Genomic DNA, 19,551 nt, shown 5'->3' with positions numbered 1-19,551 from the left:
AAAATTAACTTGAAATAGACAATAATAATAATAATAATAATAATAATAATAATAATACACTGAACTTACACACTACTAAAACTAAAAACAATTCAATGAAATAGCAACAGAAGAAATTTAATACATGTTTGACAAAAAAATTAAAAAAATTATAACCACTGCTAATTCAGCCCATTCCCTGATGTGAATATAGCTGTTAGTATAATATAAAATTTTCTGTGTGCCAGCCCTCAAGTCAATCTTCACAAAGAGTAATAAAAAGGGCCTGGCACACCGAAAATTCATGAACTTTAGCATATTGTAGCAAGATGAATAAGAGGAAGAAAAAGAACTCCACATTGTCATACATAAAATGCAGGTACTTTTTAGCTTTACTGATTAGAAACAATACAATTTTTAATAATGGTTTTAATTCAACAATTTGGTAAGCAGCTCTAATTATATATATATATTTTTTTAGAATACTATGGATGGTACGTAAATTCTACAAAGTAATGATAAGCAAGAATTTAATGGAAGATACAAGAACAGTTTTTCTTTTATGAAAAAGAATAAGAAAACTGTTTAAACCATAATAAAATTGAACTGGTGGCGTTTTAATGTAAACAATTTGCATAGTGTAAACAATTAAATGATGTGTCGTAGAATTAAGTAATTTCTTAGGGATTTTGGAAATCTTTAATGATAGTCTCATTCTCAAAACATGTACAAAAGCGATATGTGTTAAGTAGGATTTATGTATGCAGTATGTAATTGTGCCGGCCCCGCGGTGTAGGGGTAGCGTGCCTGCCCGTTACCCGGCGGCCCCGGGTTCGATTCCTGGCCAGGTCAGGGATTTTTACCTAGATCTAAGAGCTGGTTCGAGGTCCACTCAGCCTACAGGATTAGAACTGAGGAGCTATCTGATGATGACATAGTGGCCCCGGTCCAGAAAGCCTAGAATAACGGACGAGAAGATTTGTCGTGTTGACCACACAACACCTCTTAATCTGCAGGTCGCTTGGTAGGTCAAGGCCCTTCAGGGCTGTAGTGCCATGGGCTTGATTAGTAAGTATTAACAAGGCAGATCTCTTACAGCCCTGTTTCACAAGCTTTTCGATAAGTGTTAAAAGAATCGTCTTTACTGTAAGGTTTTACAGTCTGTCAAAACTAATTCAGGATAACTAAAATTAGAAAATACACGAATGAGAAAACATTTCATAAAAGTTTAATTTGAACATGATACTATATCCATTTTTCATCATCACCAAAAATGATTATATGTGCTATACAAGATTCTGCTCACTGTCATCCCTTTTACACATTTGATAAGAACATAATTGCTATCCATGAACAGACCAATATTTAACTGAGGACTCTCACAGGTCATAATAAAAAGTCAAGAATTTTAAAATGAAGTAAGCAAGTTATAGGAAAACAGAAGGTAATACAATATGTTAATTTCCAAATTTGTATTCAGATAGGTAAAGTTTTTTCTCTCTCTTTGCTTTACGTCGCACTGACACAGATAGGTCATATGGCGACGATGGGACAGGAATGGGAAGGAAGCAGCCGTGGCCTTAAAGTACAGCCCCAGCATTTGCCTGGTGTGAAAATGGGAAACCATGGGAAACCATCTTTAGGGCTGCCAACAGTGGGGTCCGAACCCACAATCTCCCGGATGCAAGCTCACAGCTGCGTGTCCCTAACCACATGGAAAACTTGCCCGGTGATAGGTAAAGTTATTTTTAAAAACATTACCTATTCTCATTTAAAGGAGAAAAAGAAAATGTTCATTTATGTTATTAGAGTTTCTACACTCGCAACCTAGAGGGGGAGATGATCAAAGATGATTTAAGATCCCAAAATGAAACAACAATAACAAAAATAATATCAAAAGACCATTTACTGTATGTAATGATGTTTAATAAATTCACCTCATGGTGCACATCAATGTAGTTATCACATGTCACTGAAGATACGTAAAAGAGTCCTTTATGGTCAAGCACACATTACGTATTTGTGAACATTCCCCCAGTGACCTATTTGTTTGCTGTCCTCAACTTTTTGGTATTAATAATCTTACCACTTCTGGGAAGGTAGTGTATTTTCATCTCAGTGAGAAAACACAGTACAATATAAAAGACATGTTTCCAATCATTATTCCTGAACCACTGGAGATATTCAAAGCAGTTTACTTAAATTTAACATAAGGGAGTGTCTTAACAACATTCCTGATTAATTAGCAGGAATTTGTGTTAGTACAGCTGCAAGATCACTGAACATGTAGATAATTCTAGATATATGCATTCTGAAGTTGAGATTAAGAGTTTCTAAGTCAGATTTTTTTTAGCAGAACACAACCATAAAATGCAATACATGATTAAGTTACACACTTTCTATCAAAATACTCACGGTATTTTATCACTGCTTTCTTCTTCTTGAAGTTCTTTCGTTTTCGTTCTCTTTCCTTTCCCTTTCTTGCCCTTTCTACTTCCAATTCCACCATCTACATTACATGATGCTCTTAAATCCTAAAAGCAAAATATAATACTTTACAACTCTATACCATACATTCATTCTATTCACATGGCAGGAAAATAATCAGTATCACTGGCATGCAACCGACTTTTGAAATGTCACTGGGCTCCCGAACTTTGCAATGTCCCGACTTTCACTTAAGCCTTGCACAACAGCAATAAATGATAGAACATCTTGCCAAATGGATGGAATGCTAATATTGCATATTGCACAGAAGAAATTCACGAAGATTTTCCAGAATGTATCTTTCCTATGAAAAAGTCCAATTAACAGCATCACTGCAATCAAGAAAGAGTAGAAAACCAACCAGGGGCAGTTTATTACATTTCTATTAAAGAATACTGGAAATATTTTAAGATGGATGGATGGGATTGGATTGGATTGGATGGATGGGTGGGATGTAAAGTTGAACAGCAGTTATACATGAAAACTGCAGTTCTCTGTGGCAGAAATTCAAATCAGCATCATCCAGAGCTAAAAGAATCAATGGGTGATAGAGCTTTGCCACATCAAACTCTTGAGGCCTTCAGATGTAGACGCGTAGCAACTGCTGAACTTTTGTAGAGTGGACGTCCCATGTCCACTCGCACAGATGTGTCTGACCGTTATCAAAATGAGCTTAACAGAAGGCAAACGTTGGACTGTGAAAGAATTATCCACAGATATGATATTTATGTGTCAATAGTACTCTGAATTTTGCAACAGGCCATGCAGATATGCCAGATTTGTGTTTATTTGGTCATTAATAAAACAATGACTTACATTTACCTAACTTTTAATTGTCCTTACCATTGCCACCTACACTCAGACCCAATTTGGTGCTAGTGCTGAGAAGCACATTCCAGTGGCCTTCAAATTCATATAGTGAATTTAAATTGACACTGCTTTTTCATAGGATATAATAGTCTCCATGACTTATGATATGACCCTTGCATAAAAACACTAGTAAAACTAGGAAAGAATGTCAACAATATACACTGTCTGGAGAAAGTGAAACACTCAGAGGCAATGGTCTGAAACACGCCAAATGTAGAGGACGTGTAGTACAGTGGAACCATACTAAGTGATTTAAATTTCAGAGATGGCGTGCACTCAGGCCCAGCAGTGCCCTCCTGTGTGTGATCGGCCAGGTCAATGTTACGCAACACTCAGTCGGTGCAGAGCCATCATACGAAGTGGAAACATGTATCCAAGCCGACATCACAGGGTGAAATATCAACACGCGAGTGTGTTCGAACAGGGCAGAATGATTGGGCTCCGGGAGGTGGGTCTGTTGTTCCGTGACACTGGGGCTCGTACTGAGCATGCTGCTTCAACAGTGAGGCGTATCTGGAACCAGTGAAGAGAAGAGGGCCGTACACAGCGCCAACAGGATACTGGACACGACAAAGTGACCACAGTGCGAAATGACCGCCATCTTGTCTGCTTGGCCGTAACGGACAGAACAGCTTCGTCCACAGTGTTGGCTCGACGTTGGAGAACTCCAACAGGTGTGGACATTTCTGCATCGACGGTTTAACGCCGTCTTCTGAGGGCTGGACTTGTGGCATGCAGGCGATTGCATCGGTCTCCATTGAGCAGCAACGACCAACACAGCCGACTGCAATGGACACACGAGCACTGACACTGGCATGCTGAGTGGCAAAATGTAGTGTTTTCGGATGAGTCCCGCTTCAACTTGTCCTACAGTGATGACTGCATACGTATTAGATGCCACCGTGGTGAACGCAATCAGGCAGATTGTGCTGTTGAGCACCATACTGGACAAATGCCAGGTGTGATGGTTTGGGGCACCATTGCCTATAACATGTGATCTCGCCTCGTATGTCTTGAGGGAAATCTGAACAGCTACCGCTGCATCAGGGAGGTTTTACAGCCCGAGGCAATGCCCCTCCTGCAGGCCATTCTACACGCCATATGCCAGCAGGACAATACCCGGCCATGTGTGGCGAGGAATGTGCAAGCCTTCTTTGAAGAACAACGGGTACCACTGCTTCCCTGGCCTGCCTGTACGACTGACATGTCGTCCATCGAACATGTCTGGGGTATGGTTGGTTGGCAACTTGTTCATTCAGGTCCTCCTGCAGCCATTGTTAATGATTTGTGGACGCATCTACATATGGCAGAGTATTCCCCGGCAGCATATTCAGGCGGACTTTGATCCATGCCACGATGTCTAGTGGCACTGACTGCAGCTCGTAGTGGCACTGGGTCATACTGAAGTTCCATACTCATTGTGCATGTACAGGCCTGTAATTGTAATCATTTGTGTCTCGTCATATCCCTAATCTGTGAAATAAATTTCATTGTGAAAACAGCTCTCGGTCTTTTCCAAATAGCAGTGTATGTTGTAATCTGGTGTCATCAGATTCTTCCTTTTCTCATAATGATGGCAAGATAAAAATATTTGTTGTTTATGACATTCTTCCCAAGGCTGTTCCTCTGTTCCTTACCATTACCCCTCTCCAACATCATGTTTTTCTCTCTTTGCCTTGCCTTTCCTAGCTTGACAGAGTATCAAAAATTAAATATCTTAAACTTGTCACAGATGTTATGAGTTGCAACAATGTAAGATAAAACATAGTAGTACTCTGAAGAACAATCTGTCCTCTGAACTATAGAGAAAACATTCCCCAGAGTCAAATTTGCTATATGGCCCAATAGCTGGGTGGAAATTGGATATATTATTACTGAGAAACTGAAAAGGACAAAAGTAAGAGTTGTGTGAATGACTGAAGATATAAACGGATGTCAACAACAGTGGGACAGTATTTGCAGTAAGACAAGGGCTATGTTCTGAATAAACATGTCAAATGTAGGGGAATTGTCTTAGATGGGAAGATGACTAATCCTACTCCGATCTACATGTTGCAAGGTTGGAGTAAATAGGATTCTTCTCAGTTTTATTTTATCTTACTATCGCTACATGTTCCTCACTGTGTTCCAGTTTAGGTTCTATTGCTTGGAATGTAATATGCCTTGTACTTTATTTAGGCTTTAACAGTAGGCCTATAACTTTGTAGCACAGTACATACAACAGACAAAGAAAAAAAAAACCACTTGGATTCTCCCATGCCAATTTTTACATTCGGTCTTGAGTTCTTCATTAATTCACTTCTAGGTAAGTGAAGTCCTTCTTAATTTGAATATCTTGTTTAGTATTCTTGCTTTATTTTGGCCACATTACATATCCTCGCATCTCCTACACCAAAAATTGGTATGAAGAATTCCTTCATCCAATCTCAGAGAATCTCTTTCTTTCCACATACTCCTGAGCAGCCTGCATGTCTATTGCAATCTCAGCAGTATTCCCACCTTTCACCTTTTGCCAGTTCCACTTCTGATGTCTGATTTAAACTTCTCCTATAAATCGGATATCCTGCCTTCGTTGACATTTGTATGCTCGTATGTTTAACAAGTCGTGAAGATATTCTTCCCATATGCTTTCTAGTAGCCCAGGACCGATGACCTTCAATGTTAGGCCCCTTTAACCCCTATGCATCCGTAAGCGGACTGGTACGCGCTCGAGCGCCTGGGCCAGGACTCCACAAGCGGACTGGTACGCCGGGATGCAAGGTCGCATATTGGAGACATTTGTGACATCTGTTGGCATTTTCCGGAAACATTTCTAATTGAAATCTGTTCTTGGTGTCTCAAAGTGTCACCAGAGTGCTCTGGTATGCAACTTTGGCAAAGAGAATTGATTAAAATATTGATCGAGAAATCTGTATTCTGTTGTTGACAAGATGGCTGACTGAGAAGGAAGTTGCTTGCTCGTGCGAAATGCTCAGTAGTAGCGAAATTCAAAGCATATTTGATGTTTTACACTCTGATTTCAGCAGTATTAGTGAGGAAGAAGTTATTAGTGATCCTATGCATGAATGAAAACGAAATATATCACCAGAGATCTTTCGCGTAATAATATCGTACGACATGGAATGCCGAATGAACTTTCTCCCGCCCCTCAAGATCCGATTGCGACTGCCGGATTTGAGCCTACGATCTTGGTACCTGGATGTGAACACTTTACCACTGATCCTCAGACTTAATAATAATAATAATAATAATAATAATAATAATAATAATAATAATACACCGAGAGAGACATACGGCTGCAAGTTCGTATTTGGGATATCGGTTCGAATCTCTTCATTCACTTACTCGTGATTTGTTTCCCATTAATTCCTTATTTCAAAATCAGGAAAATGTTAGGCTCATGTCGTATTGGTTTCCTATTATTTCCTTATTTCAACTCGGCAAATGTTAGGTTCGTGCCGTATAATTAAGGCCATAACACACACTAAAGAACTTCCGAGGTGAGATAAGGTAATGAAAATTTTAAGATTTCAAAGGGATTTTTTGTGTTATATTTCTGTACAGTTCTGTTTTTGGTGTCATGAGCAATAGTGTGGAATTTCGCAATAATATACAACAGGTCCCGTGATAATACGCGCAGTCGATCACCCACTATACTGTTTTAACCGAAAGCTTGCAACACCCAGGTTGCATACTAGAAAGTTGGCGGATTCCTAGCAATGTCAGAGCAAAGGGCGGGTGGATGCATATGGGTTAAACAACAAGCATCTAGTAACCCATCTTGGTCCTTCATATATCTAATGTTAATAACTTCATTTTCCTGTCTTCATAATCCACGTAATAGTTTTTCCCCCCTGCTGGTCAGATAATTATTATTTTCTGAGTGAGTGAACAATTCCCAGCTTTCTTCAACAACCACAACTTAGTTTTTGTGTCCACCTCCAAATGTCTGGCCAGACCACCACTACCTCTTTTTATTATTATTACTTTTTTTTTTTTACACGTCGCATCGACATAGCTAGGTCTTATGGTGACGATGGAATAGGAAAGGGCTAAAAGTGGCAAGGAAGTGACCGTGGCTTTAATTAAGGTACAGCCCCAACATTTGCCTGGTTTCAGAATGGGAAACCATGTAAAACCATCTTCAAAGCTGCTGTCAGCACGGTTCGAACCTACTATCTCCCAAATGCAACCTGACAGCTATGCAACCCAAATCATGCGGCCACTTGCATGGTAGCCCCTACCTACTTTCTTTGGGCTTCGTTGTTTTAATTATTTGCTTTACATCGCACCGACACAGATAGTTCTTATGGCGATGATAGAATAGGAGAGGCCTAGGAGTGTGAAGAAAGCAGCCCCCGCATTTGCCTGGTGTGAAAATGGGAAACTGCAGAAAACCATCTTCAGGGCTGCCAACAGTGGGATCTGAACCCACTATCTCCCGGATGCAAGCTCACAGCCGCGTGCCCCTAACCGCACGACCAACTCTGCCAGTCTTTGTTGTTTACCCATGTTCTCCACTACTTCCTTTTTCCTTTAACTTTCTCTTTTTATACTTCTAATACTCAAGTTGTATGCTCAAAATGTTGAAGGATTGATACCAACTTTAATAAATTTAATTATCTCAATGCCTTTCAATTCTAAGCAAGGATAACGTTCCATCATGAATTTATCTAGAGATTACCAATATAAACTCAAAGTTTACAAACCTACAACGAAGAGAACATAAATTCAAAGCAAGTAAATCACAGTGCATAAAAGTAGACCACATTACCATATAGTATTCAATAGCTTGCTTTAAACCTAGGATATCTTCATTCTCATCTTCCCACGTAGCCTGATCATATGAAAGATCACGCCACTTGACTAAATAGAGTGTCCTTCCATCACGTAATGTACGATGGTTGATGATTCGATGAACAATCATCCATTCAGGTTTGATGCCGTACCTGGAAAATAACAACAGTAAACTTAAACCAATAACACCTGGAATATTATTTGGAACATTAAGAGAAAAGTGATAGATGGAAAGACAATGGTTTTCATTAAGCCTATAGTATAAAAATGGACAGCACGAATCATATCAATATTTGAAAGAGAAATAAGTGTCTCCCCTAAAATAATAATAATGGTGGTGGTGGTGGTGGTGGTGGTGGTTCTCTTTACTTATTGAAAATGCTATTCATTTTCTAAGATTTTAAAAATCTTGTGAAGCTTCCTTGAAAGGATGAAAGTAGAGGACCATGGGACTACCAGCATTAGCAGTGGGGCAGATGGCAGATGAACTCAACAGTAGAATAAACAGCAGCATCCACAGGTCTCTGTCAGCGAGACTAATCTGGCTATATATCAGATGGTAATTGGCTGTAAAATATTCTGCCAAACCATGCTGACTACGAGAGTATGACATATTTGCAGAAATATAACAAATGGGTTGCCTTCCGGAGAAAGAGAGGCTATAGAAAGGTTGCATCCCATGAAAACGAGCTGATAGCTAGTACACCTGTCCCCGGGCAGAAAGTGGGAAATATGCTGCTAAAGTGGGAAATACGTTGCTGAAGTTTAGAATCAGCAAGTGGAATGTTGACACACTCTCCGTAAAGAATTCCGAATTAACCAACGTTCTAGTAAGGCACTGACTGGACGTTGCAGCATCTGCGAGATAAAGTGGAGCAGAAAAAATGCCAGAAAAATCAGTAACAGCTATAAGCTACTCTACAACAGTGACACTCCTGTAAAAAATGATGTAGGAATCATCCTTACCAACCATCTCATCAGAGGACTGATTTCAGTTACATGAATCAGCTAGTGTGTAATGGCAGTGAAGCTAGTCATGGATGATGCTGTCTGCCTGAATGTGATCTCTGCATATGCATCACAGGTTGCCTCTGATGAGTTATCAAAATTAATTCTGGGGGAGTACTACGATCATCTACTGCAGCAGCTGCCACCAGAAGAGAACAAGATGTGTTTGGGTGACCTGAAAAGTCATGTCAGACAGACTGGCGAGGATTATTCAGATTTCATGTAGGCTTATAGAATGAGGAACAAAGTAGAAAAGAGTCTTATGTACACAGACTCACAACATTCTCTGTAAAAGCGATCTGCTGTAACAGATTGTTGACTGAAAGGTCATCCTAGAAGGATGTTTCGTAGCCATGTGCGCTCAGCTAGATCTTACCCAATTGCTAACATACGTACCCATCGCGCACTCTGGTTAGATAAGCTCAAATTTATGCGTGTGTTCTAATGATGGATTATATTACTTCACAGATTTAGAATGAAAGTATAGTGAGTCAACAGTCTGCAATCATCTCTCAAGCAGTCAATTTATACTGTATATCGAGATATGGATATATGTGTATAAGGTGAGCACTGCACACGATGATGACATGATTGAAGTACCCGCAGCAACAGGGAGCCACGGGTAAATCCAAACTATCAGCAGTAGTGGACTATAAGAAATTCAAAATTGGTGTTGATAAGTCTGACCAATTGCTGGCATGTTATCCTTCATAAGGAAGTCGATCAAGTGGTAGAAAAAATTATTCTTACATCTGTTTGATCTTGCCATAGTGAATGCCTATATACAGTACCATAATGCTTGTTCCTGCCTGCTGTCATTTCTTGATGGATACAGTACTTTTGCATCCATCTCTTGGCACAGGCCAGAGTAAAGTGTAGTTTCCAACGAAGTCCCAGTCAACATCCATGGCTGTGACAATATGGAAGTTGCTGGGGTATGGGTAGTGCTGAGTAATGACATTCGGAGCATGACTAGTGCATCTGAGTGTTATGAAAGGTGCTGCTCATAGGGTCAGTCATGCTGCAATAGTACTTTCTGACCCAGTAAGGAAAGCAATGGCAAACTACCTCACTCCTCATCTTGCCTAGTACGCCTCATTTTGGTGCTGCCATTGGTTTTTGGGGGGCTATTTGAGGATCCAACCAGCCTCTGGGCTGATGACCTAACAGACAGACAAGGCTGGTTCACAAAAACTTCCCCTATCAAAATTTTGTGAACGTTGGGCAGGTGATTTGGTGAGTAGTGTTGGGGCTGAAATTATTGAAGAATCACGAGCATCATCTGCAGTAAGGCTAATAGGCAGAGATCATTTTCCACACAGAATACCTGCAGTGGACATGAAGAAGTAAGGACATGCACAGCGTACATGCAAAGTTTGCTACGACAAGTCCAAACAGAACACCGGCTGTGCTGTGAAGAAAATGACAACCGTATATTACCATAAATGTGATGCAGGTCTTTGCACAGGAGAATGTTTTGAGTGTTACCATACCAAAGCTAGGTACTGGGAATAATAATGTGTAATTCTATTGTTCAGTGACTGAAAACTATCAAACTTCTCTAAGTGAATTAGAAATTAAAGTGCGTGAACAAGGACAACAGAATGTACCAATATTGTAGCTTGAGTTTCTTTCCAATGCTGAAGGTAAGCATTTTTGAATTGATTTTATGTGATAGTCCACTTTTTCTAGAATATGTACGCATTCGATTTTTTTTTTTTTTTTTACAAGTTGCTTTACACTGCACCGACACAGATGGGTATTATGGCGACGATGGAACAGGAAGGGGCTAGGAGTGGGAAGGAAGCGGCCGTGGCCTTAATTAAGGTACAGCCCCAGTATTTGCCTGGTGTGAAAATGGGAAACCACAGGTTCATACCCACTATCTCCCAAATACTGGATACTGACCGCACTTCAGCGACTATGAAATTGTTTATTTATATTAGTGCAAAAACTGACAGAACTGTGTTTTTTTTTTTTTTTCTCTCTCTGAGAGTTTAAAACACATTGGCACAGGGTAGGGACGCTATCTAGACTCGTCCGGGATCATAGTGTTAAAGAAATTACTTCCAAAGATCTGAAGGATCCTTTGTCATGAAATATTGTAATTCAAGGATTTTACTCAACATTAATGGTCATTTTACAATTTTATGAGTGGAACTGTTCATTTTTACAGACAATTTCATCAAGAATTTTATGAACAATTCACATCAATATTTCTGACAACATGGCTTCAATTTTAGTCAAGTTCGCAATTATTTTATTTGAAATGTCCTTGTGTATAATAGTGTATTTTAATTTATGTCTTACCAATCTATTAATGAGATTTTATATCTGATGTACTTTGTGAAATATTCTAGCTGATGATGTTCCTTAGGGGAAGAAACATGTTTAGACCTTATAAATTATATATGTATTGAATAGGCAGACCATTTAAATACAATATTTAAGTTTATTCTTAAATATTTGCTACTTGATTTTAAAGTCAATATGGGTTTCTAACAAAAATGGAGCTGTTAAAGCTGGTTACATGTAACACATATCTGCAAGAAAGAAAAAAAAAAAAAAAGTTTCAATAACTTTGCCCCAACCCTCGTACCCAATGAAAATGAATACCCACAACCTGCTTTCCAGTCTCTGACCGGGTCAGGGATGTAATGAATGAACCATATATAGGCTATTAGTACGAAGGGGTCGCCACTCCCAAAGTGATTTATTAATGACTGATAAATGCTATGAAATAATAATGGAGTGTGTTGCTGGAATGAAAGATGACAGGGAAAATCGGAGTAACCGGAGAAAAACCTGCCCCGCCTCCGCTTTGTCCAGCAAAAATCTCACACTGAGTCACTGGGATTTGAACCACGGTATTCAGTAGTGAGAGGCCTACGTGCTGCCGTCTGAGCCACGGATGCTCCCCTCATACCTATATAACTGCACATTATGTTTTTGCAGGTGAAGAGTGTTGCAATAAACTTCCTCTTACCCCATTTCAAACACATGTCAAGAACACCTTATAACATCCTCAAACTTCCTCCTTATTTCATCTCATCTGAAATATCAATATCCTCAAACTTCCTCCTTATTTCATCTCATCTGAAATATCAATTCCTAACAGTGTAAGAATATTAAGTCATATTCCGTTTCCTGCCACAGTCAATTCAACTTCCTACATTCAGGCTTGAATTATCATACCTGCCAACTTCCAAAAAGAGAAATCCGGAAGATCCTCAAACGGAAAATTTTTAACAACACACGCATGCATGTCAGTCTTGAGACATAATGAAAAAGGACAGCAGGGGAAGGGGAAGATTATAAACAATACTAATACAAGTCAAATACAGTAGAACTTCGATGCATCGTTCCCGGAACTGTCGGTTTTTCGTACTCATCGTATAATTTAGTCGGTCCCAAAAATGTTCCATATAAACAAGTGTTAAATTTCCCCGCATCTATCATTTCTCGAACTATCGTTTTATCCCATCGATCTTAGAAAAATTATTTGTCCTCGGTCACAATTTTCCCGCATTGATAGATCGTACACAAGAAAAATATACACAAAAGTCTTTTTGAATTTAGAGGGACTGCTCAATACTCTTAGCATATAATAGTGGAAACCTCTTACGAGAGAACGTAAGAGCAATTCGCAGTTCCTAGTCTTGAACAAGGATCTTGTAGGCTGGAGTGCTGTGTGCAGGTTATTCATGCGCAACCTCACTACAAGCCTCCTGGGGACAACGGTTGTCCTCGACCCACTAACCGACCCCTAGAAGTATTCTTATTTACAGGAATTAAAACGTAGACAGCGTAAAACTCAAATTTGCCACCATTTTCTGTGTTGGTATAGGCTGGCTAGGGCTGCCAACTTCGTTGTAAAAGATAAAATCGCGCAGTGTGCCAGATACGTTTTAATTAGTCACAGGGTGATTAACTGTGTCGTACCTTGTGGAGTGTGTGGGATGCTGGAGGCCTGTTGACTTCTTTGTTGCCCTCTGCCCAATAGTCTTGTTACAAGCCGAACCTAACCAAGTCAGACCAGTAATCTTTTCTCATAGCCTAGTCTTGTAACTAGTTCCTCAGCTGGCAGTTTCACACAAGCCGCTGTGTCATCGTTCGAAACGAAGCGCGTTGAATTTCTAACCTCTTGTGACCGTCTGAGCTGAGCTGCGGGAGCCGCGTCCTGTTTATCTAACGTATCGTTCGCAAAGGGTCCACGGAATGTTTCCCTAAATACAGGTTATCACTGTAATATCCACGTATATATTTAATTTGCAATAAGAGAACTGGACTTAAAGGTTTTCAAGTATTACGAAATGTAAAACGAAACGGCGTAAAAGTCACCCTTTTTATTTTCATCTCGTAGGCCTATATAATGGTTGCAACATTTTGATATTGGTATGTATAGTATGATAGATAGATAGATAGATAGATACTGCCTTTATTGGTGGCGAAGTTAGGGCTCAAGGCACTCTCTTACACTTAACCACTAGATGAGTATACATATACATAACTTATAATTTCGAATACAAATAAAACAAATAGCAGTAATAATAATAATAATAATAATAATAATAATAATAATAATAATAATAATAAAAGAATCCTTAATTTTAAAATACACAAAATAACGTACACTTAAATTATGTAACTGCAGTAATCCATTCATTCATCCCATTCATTCCTTCATTCACTCAACAATTATCCAGCAAGTCAGCGGGATCTACCCAGCAAATGAATATGAGCTAAATGGTTAGCACACGATGGCCTTTGTTTCAAGGGGTCTCGATTGGGTCGAGGATTTTAACTTTCCTTCGCTAATTCCAACGGTTCAGAGGCTGTCCGTTTGCCAAATTAAACATTATAATTAATCTTAGGTAGGGCCGCATTTTCATATGCGCGTAGATCGCCTATCACGCGACAACAACTCGAAAGACCTGCAGCCAGCTCCGGAGGCCACGGGCCATTATTGATGTTGTTTTTATAATAATAATAATAATAATAATAATAATAATAATAATAATAATAATAATAATAAATTTACATAAAGAAAAATGTCCCAATACAGTACCCGTATTTTATTATTTTGCTTCCCCCCCATTTTTTATGTTGCTTGCATTTATAGTTTTCCTGCATCCGTCATCATTTTCCCCTGCCCCCTGAAAAACGCATCGAAGTTTTACTGTATATGTTATGATCACCCCTGAAAATAAATACTTACACAAAGTCACATCTTAATGAGTGCTCATCTGTTTTCACTTGACACTGGGAACACTGTCCGACTCGTTGGCTGAACGGTCAACGTACTGGCCTTCAGTTCAGAGGATCCCGGGTTTGATTCCCGGCCGGGTCGGGGATTTTAACCTTAATTGGTTAATTCCAATGCCACGGGGGCTGGGTGTATGTGTTCTTTTCATCATCATTTCATTCTCATCACGACGCGCAGGTCACATACGGGAGTCAAATAGAAAGACCTGCACCTGGCGAGCCGAACCCGTCCTGGGATATCCCGGCAATAAAAGCCATACGACATTTCACTGGGAACACTTTCCATGATTGTATAAAACTAGGAAATTAAGCAGAATATGCCTCCCGAAAAGATTGATACTATTGTTTCTTAGTTGAAATCATTACGAAGAAAAAAAAAACGAAAAGAAAAAAAAACCCCCTCCCCTTTCAGCTGCTACGAAGCACAACGCAGTTACTTAAGTTGTTTTATATAAATTCACAGCCTGCTACTTTTCACAGGTTTCTTTTCTTCAAAATCGCAGCCTGCTACTTGTTTGGGAACATCTCATTGAATGAAGTAGCAGTTGAGGTAGAACAGGTGACAAAAGCACGGTGATCATTGATAATGTGATTATCGATACATTTACCGGTTGAATTTCAAACACTGCAACTCGTATTACCTACCAGCTACTATTGAAAGTCAAATCTGATTTGACTGCAGAAAGCGAAACCAAGCGTGGATATTCAAAATCCACACAATAACGCTGTTCATCCGTACAACTGTAAAACACACTCAAAATCCGCACATTTTATGGAAAAAATTTCATACTTGGCAGGTATGAATCATAATGTATCAATCTAGTGAATTCCATTTTATTTGGCAAAGTGTTCCTCTGATACAAATCTCGACGATGAAGATGAAGATGATCACTCTCTGAAATTAAATGATTGTGAACTGGGGAAACTGACAGTCATTATGACATTGCCTGATGAAAGACAAATCAATTATGAAGTGCGAGAAGTTCTAAAAGAAAATCACTATGTATTTAACAGTTATACTCTTGACTTGTGGAAGAATGGTTTGCAGTGATATTCTGAAATATGACACTGTTCACAGACCTTAATAAAGGAAAGCTTTTTACTGAACATAAATGAAAAAGGTTTAACTGCAACGCCAATGAAAAAAGTTGTAGTGTAAATAGAAAAAATTTTCTCGACCTCGAATTACTCTATCATCTTGAACATTATATAACGTCCTGACTGACTGACTGAATGAATGAATGATTCATCATCGCCGAGCCAAAACTGCTGGACATAGAGAAATGAAATTTTGGAGATACATTTATATTACAGTGTATGTGCTCACTAAGGAAGGATTTTTGATATTCCATCACTAAGGAGGTGAAAAGGGAGAGGGGATGAAAAGATGTGAAAATTGGTATTTGGAATCTACCTCAAAATAAAGCAATACATATTTTTTGGTTTTTGGAAAATCCACTTAAAGGGGGGAAAAAATAAGTGAAAAGGGGTTTGTAACCTTCTTATGAGGATACTTATATCTCGAAAACTGAAGATGTTACAGATGTGAAAATTGGTATCTGAAATCCCATTTAAAAATAAAGAAACAAATTTTTGTGGAATACTGAGGAACAGTTACATTTATTAAATTACGAAATCTACGAGAGTGAAGCCGCAGGTAATAGCCAGTTATATATAAAGTCCTCATAAACAGTAATACAGATTTATAGTATGGTTGTAAAAGATCATTATTAAGAACAACTCTCCCTCAGTCTTAGCATTTAGACCACTACTCAGTGTTCAGCTTAGGACCCTTTTAATGGGCGCTCCGCTTTGCCATTTTTACAGACCGCCTGGCTGATATAATCTAGATATGTGCTAGTTACATAATATTAATACATATATGAGTCACTGGATGTTCCAAATTAAAATGTAAATTCTGTAAACTGTTTATTTAAATGATAAATAATAATTATTGGCAGCAAAATTACATCTATTACATAGGAGTTTAAATATTTAGCTTGACTATCTCGTAGTGTCATGAGCGAATTGTGTCTGGATTAGCATGGAATCGCATGCGAGGACTCAAATCCGTGGAATGTCAAAAATCCTATGGCACTCCACAGAAATCGAGTGATAAGCATTTAATGTTTACCTGTCTGATATTATGGTTAATGCCCCGCGGGGGAATAAAATGAAATTTTCATATTCATTTTTAGGTAGTATTCCCCGCCCGGCTACTCATGCCTGCCATACGGCTGATGAAAATTTCTGGGGAGACCACCACCACTACTACTAAAATATGTCACAAAAATCTCACTCATATCATTACGGGAGTATCCATTCTGTTAAAAGAAAATGACTGCATGCCTATAAATTAAAGGGTAGGAAATGTTTCTGCTAATATTTGTTGTCCAGTTTTGTTTTTAAATTTCATAAAATAATATTATTTCAATAGCATTCTCTTCAACTCAAAACTGCAATAGAATACTATATTTCAAATGAAGAGCAGTTTTTGAGGAAGTCTGGACAAGTGACCGTAAAATTCATGACTTATAATTTTGTTTTTAAAAAGGTGAAAAATTGTTAAGTCCAAAATAGTGGCAGGAGACATAAAAGTCAATTAAAACACATTTACGTGGGTTGTTATGCATGAAGATGGAGCCACAAATTTTGGAATTGTGTTTCTTTAATGAGTACTCTCCCTACACAGGCAAGTCGTTCTCCAGCTGTTTCGTGCACATAACAAAACTAATCATTACACAATGCTTGGCATACCACGGTGTGGGAGACCAACAACAAATCTAAATCCTAAAGACTTCGGTAGTACCTCAATCTCACCCCATTTCAAACACCTACCCATTCCCAAAGTTGAGGTACTACCTATTAACAAGATGCAACATTAAAGCATCTCCTTTAACTAACATGGAATAAATCAAAAACCTCTTATCTAATTTAAAAATGGAAAAGGTTCTAGACTCCCAAGTCCACATTAAATTAAATGTTTCTATAACTAAGTCTAATTAGTTATTCAAATATTTAAGCACTGAAATTCTAGAAGTATGGAGGTGATTGTACAACACAGCTAAATCCCAGTTTACCACTTATAACAAATGAACAGAGCAAAATGCTAAATGAAGTAAGTGTATGAAGTAACTATTTCAATGGTGACAAGACCATATCCACCAAATTTAAACCTACATTCACATGCAAAACAAATGCTGGACAAGAGACAGAAGAACTGTTTTCATAATCTCCAGCTTCTCCAGGGGCTTTCATTCAATCATCTCTTCATACACAATTACTTCCCATTATTTCCAAGAATACTAAACTCAAGACACACTGAACATCATCAACAGGTCTGCACATGGATTAACATATCCTCAACAAATTAAAAGGAATTAATCAAAACCTAAAGTAAGAAATAACAAGCAAGTAGTACTACCAGTATAAAATCTGAAAAATTTTAAGCTCAGGAAATTTATATACCGATAATATTTGTCTTCCAATAATTGATCATCAGCATTTGCCTCTTTGATCCTTTTCATGCGATTGTCCAGTTCATCAATGGGCTCGTCCAATTTCGGAGGCTCGTCCATGTCATACTTACGCATGTAATTACGGACCATCAGAGGATGAAATACATCCATCTGAAAAATAATAAAAGCAATTTCATGATCTGGAATGACAAATCATAAATGAACATACTTCCCCTGATTTGTTGAAAAAAGTCTCTTCACATGCACCAATAACTGAGGCATAGATGGAGGTAGTGCCCATACATAACAAAATCTTTTTAAAAAATAAAGAAAGAGGGAAAATATTAACACTGTCCAGACATCATAATACACAATAAAAATTACAAAGCTTCAATGAAAACAGCAATAGTTTCAGACTCTAGGAAACATGGTCTTTCCTCCAATGTGCAACGGTTTTCAAAGGACATGTACCATATTCACTCGCATATCAGCCGCACTTTTTATGCCAATTGCAAGGTCCCAAAATAGGGGATACATGTATTACGCGGAAAATTTTCAGACTATTTTTAAAAGACCTGGCGACATATTGTAGCAACTGAAACTATTATTAGAGAGGTATTTATACAATAACAAAGAGATGCTGTGTAATTACCAGTACGGCTTTTGACTAGTACAACATTATAACAGGGGCTGAGACCAGTGCTTCCACCGTTAAATTAAGCATGGTAAATATTTCACAAATACTTAGTAAAAATGAGCAATGATTTCAATACAACTTCACTGAAGGCCATAAAAATTTTTTATGGTCTATTGTTACGTATAACGACAGCAGACTGGGAGAAGACAGCGATGATGTTGCGTTTTACGTCATGTGTTGTATTAATATTAATTGCAATTTTATAATATCCAGACCGTTGATATCAGTCCTATTACTTGAAACAAGTTACCACATGCCTGTACAACAATAACAACTGCACTAAATGCAAAGATAATAGTCTAAACTTAAAACGTTATTCAGGTAACATGCCCAAAGGACGTGTTTTGACCAGCTTACTTGCACATCATCATGACAAAAGGCAAGTGTAATTAACTTCAATCATACACTTATCTAAACCACAAATCTAACATCAAATTTGTAGTCGGCCTCATGAACTAGTAGGAGATGTGCACGCTGTGTCCCTGCGTCAGCTTGCTTGTGTGCAAGGTCTGCGACTCATCCTTCACTTTCTCGCGTGTTGTCGCGTAGTCCACTGCGGCTCGATTGCATCGCTGGCTGAGATGGCAGTGCATCACGCAATTACGATTGTCACGTTACTGATACGGCCTTATCAATAAAACACAAAATGAATCAGTAACAGTGATGTTCTTCGGTAATGTTTTACGTTTAAATATAACGTACGGAGGTAGTTTTACAGCCGTCCGTGTACAACGTAACATTTTATTGCCAGTAGTTGTAATTAGAACACTGCTGTTCCCTTCTCAGAAATGGTAATGTTCCTTGGCAGTAATGTTCCTAGGCATGTCAAAATACACAAATGTTTGGTCTGCATTGCCGATCTGCGAGAGGAGATACAAGTTCTGCTGCCTTTACCTGATCACATGCCTATGAAACTCCATAACTTTACCGGAGCAGTCATTAGGCACTTTTTTTGGCACAAAGACGTTTTCCGCTGTAATGACAAGTTAT

General features: G+C 38.6%; 1 protein-coding gene across 5 annotated transcripts in view; it reads right to left on the bottom strand.

Moving 5' to 3' along the window:
- Mi-2 (chromodomain-helicase-DNA-binding protein Mi-2 homolog) overlaps window positions 1-19,551 on the bottom strand; it is a 743,946-nt gene that overhangs the window by 343,071 nt on the left and 381,324 nt on the right. For all 5 annotated transcript variants that reach the window (XM_067141602.2, XM_067141598.2, XM_067141599.2 and 2 more), the window contains exons 12-14: window positions 17,875-18,035; window positions 8,111-8,285; window positions 2,395-2,513 (exon numbers count right to left, since the gene is read on the bottom strand). In XM_067141602.2, the coding sequence (XP_066997703.2) occupies window positions 2,395-2,513; window positions 8,111-8,285; window positions 17,875-18,035 (455 nt within the window). The remainder of the gene's footprint in view (window positions 1-2,394; window positions 2,514-8,110; window positions 8,286-17,874; window positions 18,036-19,551) is intronic.

Source organism: Anabrus simplex, chromosome 2, assembly GCF_040414725.1.
Source record: "Anabrus simplex isolate iqAnaSimp1 chromosome 2, ASM4041472v1, whole genome shotgun sequence".
NCBI lineage: Eukaryota > Metazoa > Arthropoda > Insecta > Orthoptera > Tettigoniidae > Anabrus > Anabrus simplex.
The sequence above is the reverse complement of the archived record's forward strand: the minus strand, read 5'-3'. Positions and strand labels throughout refer to the sequence as shown.